At 37.9% G+C, this 19,750-nt stretch overlaps 1 protein-coding gene across 4 annotated transcripts in view; it reads left to right on the top strand.

Moving 5' to 3' along the window:
• Positions 1-19,750, top strand: part of CSMD3 (CUB and Sushi multiple domains 3) — a 767,725-nt gene that overhangs the window by 365,511 nt on the left and 382,464 nt on the right. For all 4 annotated transcript variants that reach the window (XM_075415663.1, XM_075415665.1, XM_075415666.1 and 1 more), the window contains 2 exons: positions 10,999-11,102; positions 16,441-16,553. In XM_075415663.1, the coding sequence (XP_075271778.1) occupies positions 10,999-11,102; positions 16,441-16,553 (217 nt within the window). The remainder of the gene's footprint in view (positions 1-10,998; positions 11,103-16,440; positions 16,554-19,750) is intronic.

Genomic DNA, 19,750 nt, shown 5'->3' on the forward strand with positions numbered 1-19,750 from the left:
TCCTTTATGTACAATTGACATTTAGCATTAGTATCAGAGTTCAAAAAAACAAACCCGAACAAAAGAAAAACCCCCTTTAGAGAACTGCAGGAAATAAATTACATGATGTGTTTCCCAATGAGCCTGCAAAGAAGAATTCATGTGCTGTCTGTACCGGTAAACATTGACATATAATACTCCGGGATAACTCCATCTGGTCTTCAGCTACCTTCCTAAAAGAGCACAGTTCTGAAGATCCTGTATCTGCCAGGTTTGTACGGATCTTTTGGCTGCTTTACAGCATCTCAGATGGTAGTACTTAAATATCACAGAATCACAGAATGTTTGGGGTTGGAAGGGGCCTCTGTGGGTCGTCTAGTTCAACCCCCCCGCTGAAGCAGGGTCACCTACAGCAGACTGCAAAGGACCTTGTTCAGGCAGGTTTTGAATATCTCCAGTGAAGGAGACTCCACAACATCCCTGGGCAGCTTGTTCCAGGGCTCCATCTCCCTCAAAGTGAAGAAGTTCTTCCTCATGTTCAGACAGAACTTCCTATGCTTCCGTTTGTGCCCATTGCCCCTTGTCCTGTCGCTAGGCACCACTGAAAAGAGTCTGGCCCCATCCTCCTGACACCCGCCCTTGAGATATTTATAAGCATTTATTAGGTCCCCTCTCAGCCTTCTCTTCTTCAGGCTGAACAAGCCCAGCTCCCTCAGTGTCTCCTCGCAGGAGAGATGTTCCAATCCCCTCATCATCCTTGTAGCCCTCTGCTGGACTCTCTCCAGCAGCTCCTCATCTTTCTTGAAGTGGGGATCCCAGCACTGGACACAGTACTCCAGATGGGGCCTCACCAGGGCAGAGTAGAAGGGGAGGAGAACGTCCCTCGACCTGCTGGCCACACTCTTCTTGATGAATCCCAGGATCCCATTAGCTTACTTGGAAACCAGGGCACACTGCTGGCTCATGGTCAACCTGTCATCCACCAGCACTCCCAGGTCTTTCTCTGCAGAGCTGCTCTCCAGCAGCTCCGCCCCAAGCCTGTACTGGTGCATAGGGTTGTTCCTCCCCAGGTGAAGGACCCTGCACTTGCCCTTGTTGAATTTCATCAGGTTCCTCTCTGCCCAACTTTCCAGCCTGTCCAGATCTCGCTGAATGGCAGCACAGCCTGCTAGTGTATCCACCACTCCTCCCAGTTTTTTGTCATTGTCACACTTGCTGAGGATACATTCTAACCCTTCATCCAGGTCATTGATGAAGTGGAACACGACTGGACCAAGTACTGACCTCTGGGGGACACCACGAGTTACAGGCCTCCAACTAGACATTGTGCCGCTGGTGAAAACACTCTGAGTTCTGCCATTCAGCCAGTTCTCAATCCACCTCACTGACCACTCACCCAGCCCACACTTCCTGAGCTTCCCTAGGAGGATGTTATGAGAGACAGTGTCGAAAGCCTTGCTGAAGTCGAGGTAGACAACATCCACGGCTCTCCCTTCATCTACCCATGCAGTCATGCCATCATAGAAAGCTATTATATTGGTCAAGCATGATTTCCCCTTGGTGAATCTATGCTGACTACTCCTGATAACCTTCTTTTCCTCTACTTGCTTGTTGATGACCTCCAGGATAAGGTGAATAAATATATTTATGTGAGTAAATTCCATTTTAGATGTCCATAGTGTAGACATTCATATATATAAGCCTAATCTCACTTATAGTCAAGGCAGAGAAATAGGTACTTCTAATCTGTGTTTGATCTAGTCTGTGTTACCTACCTTTTGATGAAATATTTTACACTCTAGGCATATTTTTTCATTAGTTATGAAGAAGCCTACATCAAATATATGTTTGTACTGTAGATGTCTACAGTTAAGTATAATGAATCCTATTGCCAACAAATGAACTCAACAGTTCATCTAATGAGCATTTGTCTCCTGGAATTGTCTTACAGCTTTGTGTGTCACCTGCTTTTCTCTAGAATGTTCTAGAAAGCTCCAAGTATTCTTTATCCTTTTCTTCCCCCTCTCCCCCTTTTCTCTTCCCTTGTGATACTCAAGGATTAAATGTGAAAGAACAAAAATGCTTAATATTTAGGCAGTTTCCTTTTGCATTGTGTTTTGTTCATGTAATAGGTGACTCCTAAGAAGCCAATTACACTATTACTATTCTACACTGCTGCTAGCAGTTCTTGGATATTTTGAACCATTGAATTATATGTAATGTGCAGCAAAATAGTATGTAATAATATTGTTTTCTTGGCAGGATCTTTTAATTAAATTTGTTTCTTGCTGTTAATCTCATCAAAGATACAGCACATTTAAGCTATATCTTAGCTTAAATTTTAGGCAGTCTTCTGAGGGAGAAAAGATTCATAACATCTTTAGAAATTTCTTCATCGCTATCTTACTGGTAAAATGTCAAATTTTATGGAGTGAAAACATTACTATACTTCCAAAAATATTTTTAGAGTTACATTTGCATTGGAAGATTTAGGATAACAGATGCACGTACAGTAATACATACAACTTTAAATCTTTACACTTCCCCTTCAAAAGCAGGTCTGAAGCACATATACTTGCTTCTGTTCCACACCGTTTGGCTTTGTATGCTTTGAAATTTTAGAAAGATGAGTACTTCACCTGGAACGTTACTATCCAAAAAATCTTTGGGGAGCTAGTTCCGTCAGGAACTAGACTCACAGTCATACTGAACAATTAGCTGGAAACATTGCTGTCTGGAACGTATCCTTCTAAGCGTATTCTGCCTCTGAAGAGTTGTAGGAAGTTTTCAAGTTAACCATCAACTTCTCAATAGTATTCTGCTGTGTTACTTCTGAGCTGGGTAAAACACTCGGTTTTGCCCAAGCAGTGATTTCCAAAGGATATCTTCCAAGGCACAGAAAGGAAGTATGTCTACCAAAATTTGTTAGAAATTAGATCTCTGCTCCCATTTCTTCCTTTAGAAAAGTGCTTGCAAAAATACACCATCATAATTTTCAGAAAATTATTTTTCAAATAGAACTTTTTTTCTATGTAGCTTGGACAATAATAATTAGTATTACTGTCTTTTTTTGTTTATTTGGTTCTGGATTTATAAATTTAGTTTAATGCAGCAATTACAAGTTGTTTATTGCTCCTGGGTTTATAGATAGCAAAAGCAGACCAGGATGTGGAAGGACTACTGCTTTCCTGTTATCTACTGTTGTATATATTTTAGTGAATAAGGAATGCACAGGTCAACATATTATACTTTAAATATATTTGTTGTTTCTATATATGTGTGTATATGGAGGAAGAGGAAAGAAAAGATTGCTTTTTGCTGACAGTAGTGTCTAGGGACACAGAATCGTAGGGGCTTGAAGGGACCTCTGTGGATCATCATATATGTTTAATAATATCCTCTGAAACAAAATTATAAATATGGTTAGTCTGTATCAGTATAGTTTACTACTGCTACCTGCTGGATACATCACAAAAGCTTACTATAAAAGTACAAAATTTCAGGGCCTACTGCATAGCTGACTCAGAAAAAGGAGAGAACAGTAACTATTATATTGCTTAATTTTAAATAAAGATATTCTTCTCAGTTCTGAGCGCCATACAGATACAATCTGAAATCATTAGTTGACTTCTATTGTGTGAAATGATAGATCATGACGATTGTAGTAAAATGTCTCAGGTGGAACTGTTCATCTTTTAAATTTCCCTCTTGTGCCTACCTTCCAGAACCCACTTTTGAGAGTATCATCCTCCTATCTAGCATCTTTTAGTTTAGATAAAACATTGATGAAATTTTTTTTTTTTCATGGTATAGTTCCTTGAATGTATACCTGGCCATATGAAAATATTTTGCTGTCCCTCCGCACTTTATTTTTTCACATTTAAATGAGATTGTGGGGCAGAGAATAAAAGCAACAAATACATAAATATATTTTAACCATGATCATTGTTTGTATGGATAAATAGAAACAATGGGCTATATTTCTTTTATATCAATGACACTTATATTTTGCTCTGGGATACTGGAAAAAAATCTTTACTTGAATTTACAGATCAAGAATACCTATCTCTGTGCTTCTGCTTACTCTGCATCTACTAACCAGATGAGTAGCACAATTCAGTAATGCTAATCTGGTTTAAAAATACGTAGAATATAGTAATAGATCAACACATTTTTTCCTGGAGTGTTTATTGTTACAAACAACAGCAGACTAAGATGTAGAAATTCCTTGAGGTTTTATTCGAATCATACAATCATAGAATCATAGAATTGTTTGAGTTGGAAGGAACCTTTAATGGTCATATAGTCCAACCCCCCTGCAATGAGCAGGGACATCTACCAGTAGATCAGATTGCTCAGAGCCTCATCCAGCCTGACCTGGCATGTCTGGTGTGGCCCTCTGTTACCCACCGTTGGTAATGCAGGTTGGCGGTGACAAGATGGCAGAGAGAAGTCCCAAGGCCATCAAAAATGAAGTCAGGGTACTGGGGCGACAGGCTGAAGGATCAGATGCACAGGTGGTGTTTTCTTCAATCCCATCAGTGGCAGGGAAGAACACTGAAGAGGACAGGAAAGCTCATCTGATTAACAGGTGGCTCAGAAACTGGTGCCATCGATGAAATTTCGGTTTCTTTGATCATGTGGAGGTTTACACGGTATCGGGTCTGCTGGCTACAGATGGGAGTCCAGCTGTCTCAAAGGGGCTTTAAATTAGGTTTGAAGGGGGAAGGGGGCATCACCCAGCTCACTAGGGATGAGCCCAGGTGTGGCATGCTAGTGTCGGGGGTGAAATCGACAGCCCAGCTCAAGTGTGTCTGTACCAACGCATGTAGCACGGGCATTAAACAGGAGAAGCTGGAAGCCATTGTTCAGCAGGACAGCTATGACTTGGTCGCCGTAACAGAAACGTGGTGGGACAGCTCTCATGACTGGAATGTTGTCATAGATGGCTACACACTCTTTAGGAAAGACAGGCCAACAAGGAGAGGTGGAGGAATTACTCTGTGTGTGAGCGAGCAATCGGAACATATTGAGCTCTGCCTTGGGGCAGATGAAGAACAAGTTGAGAGCTTGTGGGTTAGAATTAAGGGACAGCCTCATAAGGGGGACATTACGGTGGCTGTGTGCTACAGGCCACCTGACCAGGAGGAGGAAGTTGATGAGGCCTTCTACAGGCAGCTGAAAGTAGCCTCACAGTCACAGGCCCTGGTTCTCATGGGGGACTTCAACCACCCTGACATCAGCTGGGAAGACCATACAGCCAGGCACATGCAGTCCAGGAGGTTTCTGCAGAGCATCGATGATAACTTTCTGATGCAAACGGTGGAGGAGCCAAAAGGAGAGGTGATCTGCTGGACCTTGTATTAATGAACAACGAACGGCTGGTTGAGAATGTGAAGGTTGGAAGCAGCCTTGGCAGCAGTGCCCGTGAAATGGTGGAGTTCAGGATCCTGCATGGAGGAAGCAAGGCGATAAGTAGGATCACAATCTTGAAGTTCAGGAGAGCTGACTTTGGTCTCTTCAGGGAGCTACTGGGAGGAATGCCATGGGTCAGGGCTCTAGAAGGTAGGGGAAGTCCAAGAGAGCTCGTCACTGTTTAAGCATCATATCCTCCTCACCTTTCTTCCAGGACTGGTGCATCCCACTGAGCAAGAAATTTAGCAAAAAAGGCGGGAGATATGCGTGGATGAGCAAGGAGCTTCTAGCAGAGCTCAGATGGAAGAGAAAGGTGTATGGAATGTGGAAAGAGGGGCAGGCCACTTGGGAGGAGTACAGGAATGTTGTAAAAGCGTGCAGGGATGCAACAAGGAAGGCTAAGATCCACCTGGAATTGAATCAGGCAAGGGATGTCAAGGACAACAAGAAGGGCTTCTTCAAACACATCAGCAGCAAATGGAAGACTAGGGATAATGTGGGGCCGCTGCTGAACGAGATGGGTGTCCTGGTGACGGAGGATGAAGAGAAGGCAGAGCTACTGAATGCCTTCTTTACTTCAGTCTTCAGTGCCAAGGCAGGCCCTCAGGAATCCCAAGTCCTGGAGGTATGAAAGGAAGCCTAGAGAAAGGATGACTTTCCCTTGGTCGAGGAGGACTGCGTGAGAGCTCACTTAAGCAATCTGGGGGCCCACAAATCCAGGGGCCCCAATGGAATGCACCCATGAATGCTGAGGGAGCTGGCGGATGTCATTGCTGAGCCACTCTCCATCATCTTTGAAAGGTCTTGGAGAACAGGAGAGGTGCCCGAGGACGGGAGAAAAGCCAGTGTCACTCCAATCTTCAAAAAGGGCAAGAAGGAGGACCCAGAAAACTACAGGCCGGTCAGCCTTACATCCATCCCGGGAAAGGTGATGGAACAACTCATTCTAGAGGTCATCAACAAGCAAGTGGAGGAAAAGAAGGCTATCAGTATTCAAAATGGATTCACCAAGGGGAAATCACGCTTGACCAATCTGATAGCTTTCTACAATGGCATGAATCACAGAATCACAGAATCACAGAATAATAGGGGTTGGAAGGGACCACTGTGGGTCATCTAGTCCAACCCTCCTGCTGAAGCAGGGTCACCTACAGCAGACTGGCAGGGTAGATGAAAGGAGAGCCATGGATGTTTTCTACCTTGACTTCAGCAAGGCTTTTGACACAATCTTCCATAACATCCACCTAGGGAAGCTCAGGAAGTGTGGGCTGGATGAGTGGTCAGTGAGGTGGATTGAGAACTGGCTGAATGGCAGAGCTCAGAGGGTTTTCACCAGCGGCGCAAAGTCTAGTTGGAGGCCTGTAACTAGTGGTGTCCTCCAGGGGTCAGTACTGGGCCCAGTCTTCTTCAACTTCTTCATCAATGACCTGGATGAAGAGTTAGAATGTACCCTCAGCAGTGTGCCAATGACACCAAACTGGGAGGAGTGGTGGATACACCAGCAGGCTGTGCTGCCATTCAGCGAGATCTGGACAGGCTGGAAAGTTGGGCAGAGAGGAACCTGATGAAATTCAACAAGGGCAAGTGCAGGGTCCTGCACCTGGGGAGGAACAACCCCATGCACCAGTACAGGCTTGGAGTGGACCTTCTGGAGAGCAGCTCTGTGGAGAGGGACCTGGGAGTGCTGGTCGATGACAGGTTGACCATGAGCCAGCAGTGTGCCCTGGTTGCCAAGAAGGCCAAGGGGTTCCCCGTGTGCTTTAAGAGGAATGTGGCCAGCAGGTCGAGGGAGGTTCACCTCCCCCTCTACTGTGCCCTGGTGAGGCCCCATCTGGAGTACTGTGTCCAGTGCTGGGCTCCCTACTTAAAGAAAGTTGAGGAACTACTGAAGAGAGTCCAGTGGAGGGCTAAAAAGGTGATGAGGGGACTGAAGCATATCTCTTACAAGGAAAGACTGAAGGAGCTGGCCTTGTTTAACCTGAAGAAGAGAAGACTGAGAGGGGATTTTATAAATGCCTGCAAACGTCTTAAGGGTGGATGTCAGGAGGATAGGGCCAGACTCTTTTCAGTGGTGCCCAGCGACAGGACAAGGGGCGATTGGTACAAACTGAAGCATAGGAAGTTCCATCTGAACATAAGGAAGAACTTCTTCACTCTGAGGGTGATGGAGCACTGGAACAGGCTGCCCAGGGAGGCTGTAGATTCTCCTTCTCTGGAGATACTCAAAACCTGCATGGACAAGGTCCTGTGCAATCTGTTCTAGGTGACCCTGCTTTGGCAGGGGGGTTGACCTACGTGATTCCCAGAGGTCCCTTCCAACCCCTACCATCCTGTGATTCTGTGATTCTGACGGGGCATCTATCACCTCTGTGGGCAACTTGTCCTGGTGTTTCACTACCCTCATTGTAAAACATTTCTTCCTTATATCTAGTCTTAATCTACCTACTTTTAGTTCAAAACTATTACGCCTTGTTCTGTTTTAAGAGCCTCTGGTAAAAGTTTGTCCCCGTGTCTAATATAAGCCCCCTTTAAGTACTGAAAGTCCACAATAAGTTCTCCCCAGAGTCTGCTCTTCTCCAGGCTGAACAACCCCAACTCCCTCAGGCTTTCCTCATACCAGTGGTGTTCCATCCCTCTGATCATTTCTGTGGTCCTCCTCTGGGCCTCCTCCAACAGGAAATGACTGGTAAAGCAGATTTTTTTGCAAGTTTATTACAAAGTTTTAAGTTATTTACTTTTCTTACCTAAATCTCACATTTTATTTTGAAGGGTTCCAGCACGCTCAATTTGAAGTGTTAATATCATCAAAACACCTTTTCAGTATTCTAAAGGAAACAGTCAATATAATGAGCATTGCCAGTCATGCCATCTTTGGGTCTGATCAAACTAAATCTGACATTGTAAAATGAGGACTCTGGACATAGGTCTTATCACTAAAGTACATATTTTCTTGCCATTCAGGTATATTTGCAAAGAATTCAAGTGCATTTTGTATTGTACCTTATGTACTTTGCATGTACAGTCACTTCAATGCATGTAAAATGCACATCAGGTCAGGTGTGATATGGTAAACCTAATGGGCTGTTTGTTAGCCTTTAATAATCTGGAGTTATGAAACATTGCACTACACTTTTCAAAGTCATGCTTTTCCCATTATCACTCTTTTAGGGGAGTTACAAAGAGTGGGCCAGAAATCTTTTAATAATACATGCTTCTCTGAAAATTATTAATGCAGAAAAAACAAATAATAATATTTTTTTGCATGTACATCTGTTTTGATTAAGAATAAATTTTTTTTTTTATCTCAGAAAAGAAAGCTTGCAGAAGAATGAGGGAGTACATCAGAGCAGGCAAGAACCTGCTAGATCACAACAGAATCATCAATAATTTGAGGATTCATCAGAGACTAGTTAAAAGATTCAAGCTGAAGTCTATGATTTGAACAAAAAATGAAATGTAGTTATTTTTTCACGTTCCATGGTATTCCCTAATGAGTCAGATATTTTTCATGGAATTCCCTTACTTTTTCACTTGTCAGCGTTGCTAAAAAATAATGAAAATGATCTTACATTACTCCAGTGAAATTAAGAAAATATTTGAACATTTATCATAGGTGTAAAGATATATATTTTCTTTCTGGTCAGCTCTAATTAAAAAAACTGTATCCTGAAACACTTGTAAATGAATTTATATTTTCCTTAACTTCTACCCTCTCCTCTGCAATTAAATACATATAGCATGGGATGATGCTGATGTGCTAAAAAAAAGCTGGTTTAGCTTTCTGATGCCGCTTATAAAGACATCTACTTCAACTACAAAAAGACAGTTGTTTTGTGTCAGTTTTATGGAACTCAACTAATACAAATTATCTGGAATTATATTAATTTTAAATAATGAGTACCATTGCACTTAAGAAATATATTACAATACAATCAGATTTTTTTGTGTTTGATGAGAAACACGATGAAGATATGAGTGGATGAACTAGTTATGCAATTTTTTCTATAAATCTTGGATTTCTTATTGCAAACACAAATTTAAATTTTCTATGCTAAATTTTCTAGCACTTAAGTATTGCTATTATCACAAACCATATTTTACTGTTAACAAGTGAAACATACTTTCAACTTGAATGCAATACTACTATTATTTGCACAGAAACTCAGAAATGTTTTATTATGTCAGCCTTTAATCTAGTTATGGATTTCAGTTTAAATTCTTACATCTAGATTTACAAATTTTGTGGTTAGAACAACACAAATTATCCAGAATATTTGTTTCACACTAGGAAGATGAAGAAGAATTATATGTGGTTTTGCTGCTTTACTCAGATAGTTAGAGGAAATCAGCTACTTGCCTACACAATTTTCCATGTCCTTTCCATCTGGGCCCTCTTAACTCCAAACTTGACTGAATTCCCTGGGGTGTAATGCACACATACATGCACACACAGACAGATGTACGTCTGAATATGTCAATATGCCAAATTGGCTGTTCCTTGGTGTATTTTTGTTCCCATTTACACCTCTAAAGAAAAGTGTTTCTCCTCCCTTTGGAGCAAATTACAATGCCTGTAATACATGTAAATTTCTCCAACTTGCCTGTATAACTTGTTTGTAAAAACAAGTCCTTCTTCAAACAGCTATTAGAACCCAAGTGTAACAAAGTAATATGAGCTTTGAAGGACATGATATTAATCCATCAGAATGGCATCCACAACTTTAATCACAAATACTCTTAGTTCTCAGTTATAACAATAATTTAAGACCACTATTACAGACATAAGTATTATAAATTCCTACACATAAGTATGCTGTTGCTTTTATCTATATGAAATTTTGAGAAAATTATATTATTTCCATAATGATAGAGTTAGGATGATTGATATACGGCTGAAAACCATATGCTTTATTTTTCTTTTCTAATAACATGATTTAATTTTGCTATAAGTAAAAAAATAATTGGATTTGTAAAATAGCTGAAATATTTATCCTCCAATTCATTGGATTTGTAAAATAGCTGAAATATTTATCCTCCAGCATTAAATATGCATATTGAGATTTAAATTACAGGATATAAAAAATGCTCGTGCTTCTGATAGTTGCATTTTACTCAGATTGATGTAATTAGACAATGACTTTTACCTTTGATCCAGCTTTATCTTACTTGAGCCAGATTACAGATGTCAGGAGTAAATGATGTTCTTCACCTTCGCTGCATTTACATATGAAGTATGATTATTCAGGTGTTATTTGAAGACAATAGTGTTGAAATTAGTTATGTTGCCCTTTGAGTATATCTTAATCAAAATGTAATGCAATTATTCAGAACTGTATCAACCATGTAACAACTACATAAATAAGTGAAATGACAGTGCTTTGAGGAGGTCAGCAGAGTGATGATACCTTGAAGTTGTTATAATTCTTATTTCACAAACCAAACCTGTTGGGTTAATTACAATAATTTACTGTAAAATACGCTAACGTTACGTGTAATTATTAGTTGGAATATCTATTTCTTTTTACACTGCTGAAAAGCTTATTTACAGATTGATCTCTCAGGTATGTTTATTTCTGAAATATATTTACTTTTCTTTTTCCCTAGGTTATTCAGATAAATTTTGAAGAATTTGATCTGGAGATTGGCTATGACACACTGACAATTGGTGATGGAGGAGAAGTGGGTGATCCTAAAACTGTGCTTCAAGTGTAAGTCTTTTGCGTTTACAATTTGTATGCATTACAAAATAACACTAATGTGTTTTTTGATAAGAGTACTGATTAGAATCAGGTAAATCTCAACAACAACTAATGTTTCTGAGCTTCTACAATTACTGAAGGTGACAGTTTAAATACATGGTTATATGTTCACTGTTCTGAAGTCAGAAAGAGATGAGCTAGACAGTAGAAGAAAAAGATAGACTGAAATCAGAAATTTTAAAATATATAATCTATACATTCACGTGTAGACTTGTACATTTTTAGGGGCTATTGTTCTCCCTTCATAAGTGAGTTCTCAAATTAAAAGTAAGCAAGAACTTTATTGAAAATAAGTGGATGGACGACTTACACATAATCTTCTACAAAATCCAAGCAAGCTTTGGGTGACAAAAGATGTACTATAGGATCTTGACCTTCAAGTGTTTATTGACTATTGTAGATAACTCAAAAAATTAGTTAGTATAGTGAAGAAAATTGCTACAGAGAAAATTTGAGTAGGATATCACCTAAACCACAGATGATTACAAATCAGACAGCACTGAGAATTAAATAAGATTTTTATCATCCATTAGCGTTGTTCTGGAATCTGTGAGCCTAATATATATACAGAGAGAGATATATGCATAACAACAGCTGGTTAACTTCAGAATTCATTTTTCTCAGATACTTGTGATAATAACTGGTCTTATAACAATAACAGTCTCAAAACAACAAATTCAGAATCGTATTCTTTAATTTGTAAAATTTTGAAGACAGCAGTATAATCCAATGATTCTGTTTATTCCTGGTTATTTGAAAATATGCAGAACACTGTAACTAGGTATTACTTGTAGTCTGTCATTTTATGTAATGTTATTTCCATTTTGAATAAATAATTCAGTGTTTTGTAGGAGACATGAAGGCACCTTAAAATACATTGTGTATATTTTTTTGAAATCTGTCTCAATTTAATGAAACAAGTAACAAAAATATTGTTTATTACTTAGAAGCTATATTTTGCCCATAAGGTATTCTCTGCTATTTAGAAAACATTATTTGAAAAGGCCAAATAATATTAGCTATTATTTTTAAGCAAACTAGACTCTCAGCAAGTACCTTATGTTATCACTATTTCAAATGAGTTACAAATTTAAAACACAGATCAGAAAAGGAGATGTGATAAATGTTTAGTACACAATGTATTGAATAAAAAGGCAAAAAAATAGCAAAATCAGGTTTCCTTACAATGATATCAGCTTCATTATGCTTAATGGAAACGTACTCATGCTATTTTTATATATTGTAGCTTTCCATTATTCATCTTAAGAATGATATCAAGAATTTCATTTGAATACCTTAAAACTGATGTTTACCTGCTTTTCTTTCCGAATTTAATCTCATTAATATTATTGATTGCAAAACTTTGAACAGAAAAGCCAGTTGTTTCAAGATTTAGAGATTTTCATCATGATTTCCTCCTAAGAATTATCTTTCGGAGGACAGACTATCTCACCTTCCATTTTTAATTGTTTTTATAATCATTCTATCACTTATCAATGATGAGACCAGGATTTGGTCAGGTATTTCAAGTGCGATTACTTTAGGATAATACAAAGTTTCTTCAATGGATTGTAGATGTGTTAATTGTTACTAATAATAGTTTTGAGAAGTGGTGAAGTACTGTAATTTCTATTTTATAAGCACTGACTGAATCAAGCCTTCAAAATATATTTCTGATAATGCTGGAATTCAATTTCAGATATTCTTAGATTCCTAAACTATATTGACTACCCTCTGATGTGGAAAGAGCATTTATTAAGTACCAAGTCACCAGGTCTCATTAACATGTAACTAAAGTGTTGTTTTTCATTGGTACCTCAATTATAGTAACACATTGAGGCACAGTACGATATGTAAAATTTTGAGTAATGCAGTAAAGCACTTAGTCCAGATTTTATTTCATTAAAGGTGTTAGTATTTTATAAAATTATGTCTGATGATGAGACCTATATTGGGAAGAAATTATGAAATTACAGGATTAAACTTGTCATGAATATAAAGGAATTCTGAGTATTTTTCTTTATTAAAAAAGTTAATTATAATTGTCAAGTATTAACATAAGAGAATCTGTTTTGTAATTAACTAGGTAAATAATTTGAAATAATTATTGCTGTAAGGATCCTGGAAAAGCAAAAAGTCATCCAACTAATTTCTGGGGGTTTACTATTAAATAATGTGGTATAATCAGCCTCAAATATATTATTTTTATTTACCTGTGGAATGATCATTGATTATTCTATGTTCAGAATTACCAACTTCGAAGTTACTAGGATTGAAATGTTTAAAAAATATTACATGGAAGATGGAACCTAAGTGAATACTGTCCTGGGTTCGGCCAGGACAGGGTTAATTTTCACCGGAATCCAGGAAGGGAATCCAGGAAGGGACACAGCCGGGCGGGCTGACCCCACCTGGCCAAACAGAGCAGGGTATTCCATACCATGTGCCTTCATGCTGGGTTCCGCGGCGGGGGGGGGCGGCGCAGGCTGAACTCACTCACGGTTCGGGAGTTGGCGGTGGTGGTCGTGGAGGGCGGCTCTCCGGGTTTTGTGGTTTGTGTTTTATTTTCTCCTTATCTGTGTCGTTGTTCCTGTTCCCTTAGTTTGCTGTTCTGTTAAACTGCCCTTATCCCGACCCACCAGTTTCTGCCTCTTTCTTTCCATTCTCCTCCGCACCGCGGCGGGGGGAGGGGCGGCCGCGTGGCGCTTTTGTTGCTGGCTGCAGCCGAACCAGAACAAATACTTTAAAAAAAACTTGTAAATCTTTTCTCCTGTGAACCATGCAGACTTCGTCTGAGATATGATGCATAGCAAATATACGAGCTATGGTACGATTCAATTTTGCATTTTAAATTTTAAAATAATTTTTTTTCCTCTGACAAATTGCTGAAGAACATTGGGTTGAATATGTCTGGTTTGTGTGTAAATTATGTGAAACCTTTTTTCTTCCAGTTTGTCAAAGTTAATCAGGAAACCTATTCAAGCATTTGAACCACTAGTTTTACCGGGCACTTCTAGATAGGACAATTCAGAACCAAAACCTGAATTTAAATAGCATTTAGATAGAATCACGCTTCCTAAATTGAGAATTTGAGTCCTGATAATTTCTGCTATGTTGGTGCTAATCACAGAAAGAGCTAAACTCCAAAGCCATTTCACTGCTTGCCATTAAGTTTCCCTGGATGCTTGTAATTCTGTGTCGATATACATGCACCCAGCAATATGACAGACTGCTCCAGGCTAGTGAGCTTAGCATTTAAGTGAGCTTATATCTGGACGGAATTCATTGTGTGTTTGACAAGATGACTAATATGAAGGCATTCTTAGTGCTTTCCCATGGAACTGAGGTCTTTGCAAGATGGAGTAGTATTAAGTTTTAATACCAAGGGATAGGGCAGAAGGAAAAGGAGGAGAGATCGTGGGTTCTCCTTCATACACCAGTCACTTTTTCAGAATATTTGGAAGCCTGCTTTCAGCAACTTGGTCTGACAGTTGCTGCAGGTGACTTTTATGTAGTACGCATCTGGACACTGGTTTCTATAACACATTTGGAAAATACAGTGCACATGGAATGAAACTCATTCTCTTTGTTATGCTTGCTGTGTTGAGTGCCCATGTATCCAATCTCCCATATTACAGATCATCTTCGCAGATGGAAGGGAGAGTGTTGTGATATTCTGAATATCCTCTAAAGTAGTCTTCAGTGCACTCTCTTAGGGGAATATCTATCACTAGAATGTGGGAGGGATAGTTCTGCAGTCCTAGAGAAAGAGGTTGAAAACACCCTGCTGACTGTCATAAGTGTTAAGCTGTTTAATAAAAAGGAAGGAATCATAATTGCATCTATCCATTTGTGCTGTTGACAGTGTTCACTCCTCAGCTTTTGAAAGGGAAGGTGTAAGAACCTACTTCCAGGAGAGGAATGTAGGTAATGAATCCAGGGTAGAGGAAGTCTCAAAAACCCCATGAGAAAAGAAAGATAATTGATAACTGCAGAATTTCATTACTGTCTTAAATAACTTCCTTCACATAATGCTGTATTTTCTGTGTCTTGTTGTTCAGTGGCCCCAAAGTCTTCCCAAATATTCTACAGGGATCCCTAAGCACTTAAAAAAGAACAAGTGATTTCTGTGTTCTGTTGATTGATTCTTATTTTTTAAAATGCATTTTCACATGGTAAGTTTTCCCAATATATTATTTAAATTAAAAATATAATTTCTGAAAACTGTATGCATTTTAAAAATGCATTTATAATTTACTTCAGAAACTAGAAATGATAAAGCTTTTGACAGCTGTTTATCATAGGGATTATTCTTTTTGGCACAACAAAGACATTAATATTCCCAATGGCCTTAAATTTCCCACAACGTACTGTAAGTCACCAATGACAATCACAGAACTCTTATTAGCCACTACGTTGAGTTTTGTTTCTGAGGAACATCCTGTTAGTCTGTTAATTTGGCAAAGACTGAACTCACTGAAGACATTTTCCCTTAGTGCGGGAATGAGCGGTTAGCACATTATTTTGGCCGGGCATTTACTTGTTCAGTTCTGGCAAGAGTCTGTGTTGTAGCTCCATCTGTGAACACAGATGTGGGATGTAGACATGAATTCCTCCCACAGCTGAATATTTCATACAGAAACAAGCTAAAAAAGACCAGAGGGGAGAACTAAAATTAACTGCACAATATATTTAAAATAGTCCATGTGAAGTTTCAGCTAGCTTTAAGGTAGGGTTAGAACTGCAAAAATCAAACTAACAGTTTTCACTCCTATACTCTTGTGCTTGCAATCCGTTGTACAAGAGTGGAAAATGTTTTGGTACTTTTCACCATTCTGTTTTAGCTGATAAACTCTTACCAAATTTGAGATAAAATTTTTGGAAAAAATGCAATACACCATAAAACAGTAGCTTCCACAACATTTCCTTTTTGCTATCATGCTATGTCATTCAGCAAACAGGACTGCCACATCAGGTTCAGGATTGGGGGAGATGCATGTCTTTCTGGACCACCAACTGAAAGCGAGATTAATTATTTCAGTACAATACAAGCAGTAGTTGCTTGTGTTTATAGATTGGTATTAAATCTGCAGTCATTGGAATCTTGAGGGCTATAATGGCTAACCAGCCAGTAGGTAACTAATTTGGTATGAGCTGAATACAATGAAATTAAAAACAAAAAACATAAAAAATACTTAGTAGTTATTTAGATTCCTTACAAAAAGAAAAAAAAAAATCTAGTTACTTAATACTTCATGGCTTTACAGATTTTTTTTTCTATCTATAGGTTAACTGGAAGCTTTGTACCAGACTTAATTGTGAGCATGAGCAATCAAATGTGGTTGCACCTTCAAACGGATGAAAGCGTGGGCTCAATCGGTTTCAAGGTTAACTACAAAGGTAACAATACATTATTGGAAGAGAATTTAATGGTGTACCAGAAATTAAGCCAATATTATGAAAAGTTTTTCTTTCGTATTGGGGGGATACATTCTATTTATAGTTCTGTCAGTTTTAAAACCAAGAAAATGCAAGCTGAATTGAAAAAAATACAAAAAATAAATTGGTTCTCTTTAAAGGTCTTATGTCACATGAAAGTGCACACTTTTTATTTGGTATTCTCTTACAGCAGTTGAATTTGAGATATAGTTTTGTATTTATTTTCTGTTACATCATGTTGAAAAATATTAAAATGAAATAATTCTGTGATTATTTAAAGCTAAATGTACAAAGAAAATGAATGCTTCTTACATTCCTTTGAAAATTAATCCTGCCTACAACAACAGAAAAAAAAACTGTAAGTGAAGAATGTTAATTACTTATGAGTTTTATGTCAAGACAAAGGAAATCTTACCTAATAATGTTGTTCTTTATGATCTTGAAATGTGAAGGATCTATAATGAGTAATGTAAAACAGTTGTTATTTGATGCTTGTGGGAAAACATACAGTCTTCATATAGCATGAACAGCAGAATCAACCAGAAACTTAGGAATAACATATACATGTATTAGTTATCTTTATACATATATATATCTTTTATATATATATCTTTATATTATTTTATTTATTTATATTTAATATAATTATGTTTATATTAGATTTAACGTAGCTGCATGTATTTCTTGAAATCAATTTTTAAATTGCATGGTTCCTGCCTACCACCAAAACCATATAGTATAGAAAGTATGGTTATTCATCAAAATTATTCATGAAAAGGGGAGAGATGAAAGACAAATTTTAAACCAACCACTGGTTGTATTAGAAATGGAGGTGATGTTGAGGATGAGCAGGTGGAGTAAATAAACATATTGGAAGTAAACTTGCACAATGTGACTTGCTGTTTTTTTCTGTCCATATCTTTCCTTACATTGCTCATGTATATTAAGCTCTATAGCGGTATAGCACAAGTGTGCTTGTGCACTCTTGATATTCGGATCTAGTGGACTAAGATAGAAAGATCTTACTACTTTGTTGTATGCTAGTTATTAAGACCTAGAATTTCCACATTCCAGCTATTGAAATAGTCAAGACGAAATTATTAGCATAAACAAGTCTAAGAATTTGTTAATATAGCAAAACTCTAGCCATAGCTGGGTGGATAAGGCAGATTTTTGGATCTGAACTTGAAATAATTTGCACAGCTCAAGTAGTTGTTTCTCCTATTTAGAGGATTCTTTTCTAATAAAATTAATTTTACTTGCAACAATTTTAGTTTGCAGAAGGCAGATTATTGTCTAGTATCTTAAAATGTACCACTGTCTTGTTTTATTCATGTTTCATTTATTCTTGGAAGTTGTAGTTCTGTGAAATAAAATTAATTGAATATGAAAGGGTGAACATTCAAAATCTCATCTCCATATAATCAACTTTGTGATTGCACACCTAGATAATAAGTCTGTATTTCTCTCTTGCCCTATACTGGTGCTTTATACTAGCTTACTAAATAGTATTTGAATGCATCAAGCATTCAAAGGATAGGCACTGTGTGGTGGTTTTTCTTATTTTGTTTTTTTTTACCCAGATCTACAGTATGGGATAAATTTTTTATATCAGTTGCCTATGCTTTAATCCCTGAGAAGGATGTGTTTGTTAGAGATGCCAGAAACCATGCAATGTTCCCTTAAATAAAAGGGAAAGGGAGAATGCAGGTGGGTTTGGGGGGTTGCTATATTTTTTTGTTGTTTTTTTTTTAAGTCTTTATTGTTAATGATGGTAGACTCTGAAAAGAGACATCTAATCAGTTAGTATTTTGTATAAGCAGCTGTTTTGCAGTTAAGATTTTGGAACTTATGAATTGGAAGTTTAGAGAAAGTCAAATGAGGTAAACTGAGTGAGTTAGAACACTGCATTCAGGACTATGACACATCACTGACTACTAGAATTAAAAAAATTGCAAATACTTTTCTCTCAAAAATATTCACTTTTTGGGAGTCAGGATCAGAGGAAATTTTAGTTTGACTACATGCATTATTAAGACTGCATGCCCAAATTGCTTGTATTTCTCTTTAATGGACAGATCAAATTCCATTCCTATAACTTGTCCTCTTCCACCTCACAGTTTCCATTATCCACTCAGACACCTAACTATGACTGTTACTGTATCTATTTATATATATTATATATTTAGATCTTGTAAGTTTCTGCTTACATAAAACGTGCAATTACATTAGCATTTTAGATTAGATCCAGCAGTGTGATTTTTGAACTGAATCTTCTTCTGATCATTCCCACTCCTCTTACTTTAGTTTTCATCGTAGAGCAATCTTGACAGCACAAATTACATTCATTTGAGGTAATTCATAAGATGAACTTCAGTAGCATTGGGAATAGTATTTCTTATGTGCTCCAACTCCTAGTGGGCTTTTAACATGACCTGACAAAGCTTATCCAAAGTCAAACTACTAAAACACAATGAAATTCTTGTAGATACTGTATCTTCTATTGCTTCACTTTATGGACTTGCTTATATCGGAGTTAATTACTGGATAACGTACTCTAGAACAGTACTTGCTAATAGCTGAAATAATTTCCCACTAAAATGTTTTGATGCCTAAATATCTGCTTCTCTGCATCCTGAGTCTCAACTAACAACAGAGGTAGTGAAGATGTACATGCCTCATCCCATCAAAATTCATAGACATTCTTCAATTTAGTTGACATTTAGGTCTGAGTCTGGCAGGCATTTTTGGAATATAGATTGTTCCGAGTTCTGTATGGAATATGATGGGAAGAACAGCAGGTTATGGGATGTCATTACCCAGTGGTCTTTACCTGTTGTCCGTCAAAATGGTATACTTGCTCAAGCTGCGAGACAGAAAGTCACAGCCGTTCTGACTGGGAAAGAATTGAATATGCTATATGATTTGTAATGACAGAAATAGACAAATGAATTTTTAAATACCTCTGCATTAGTAGGTTTTCAGCTGAAGAATTCTATTTCTGTTACTACAGAAACTAAGTTTATTCTCTTTTATGTATCTGCCATTTGAGAGAATCTAGTAAGTCTTTGTGAAATAATAAAAGTCTTTGACATCTTCTGCTAGATTAAGATCTTGCATCTGAAGCTATTTCATGGTTTTAATATTTAGATCCCACT

This window comes from Opisthocomus hoazin, chromosome 3 (genome assembly GCF_030867145.1).
Source record: "Opisthocomus hoazin isolate bOpiHoa1 chromosome 3, bOpiHoa1.hap1, whole genome shotgun sequence".
Classification (NCBI taxonomy): domain Eukaryota; kingdom Metazoa; phylum Chordata; class Aves; order Opisthocomiformes; family Opisthocomidae; genus Opisthocomus; species Opisthocomus hoazin.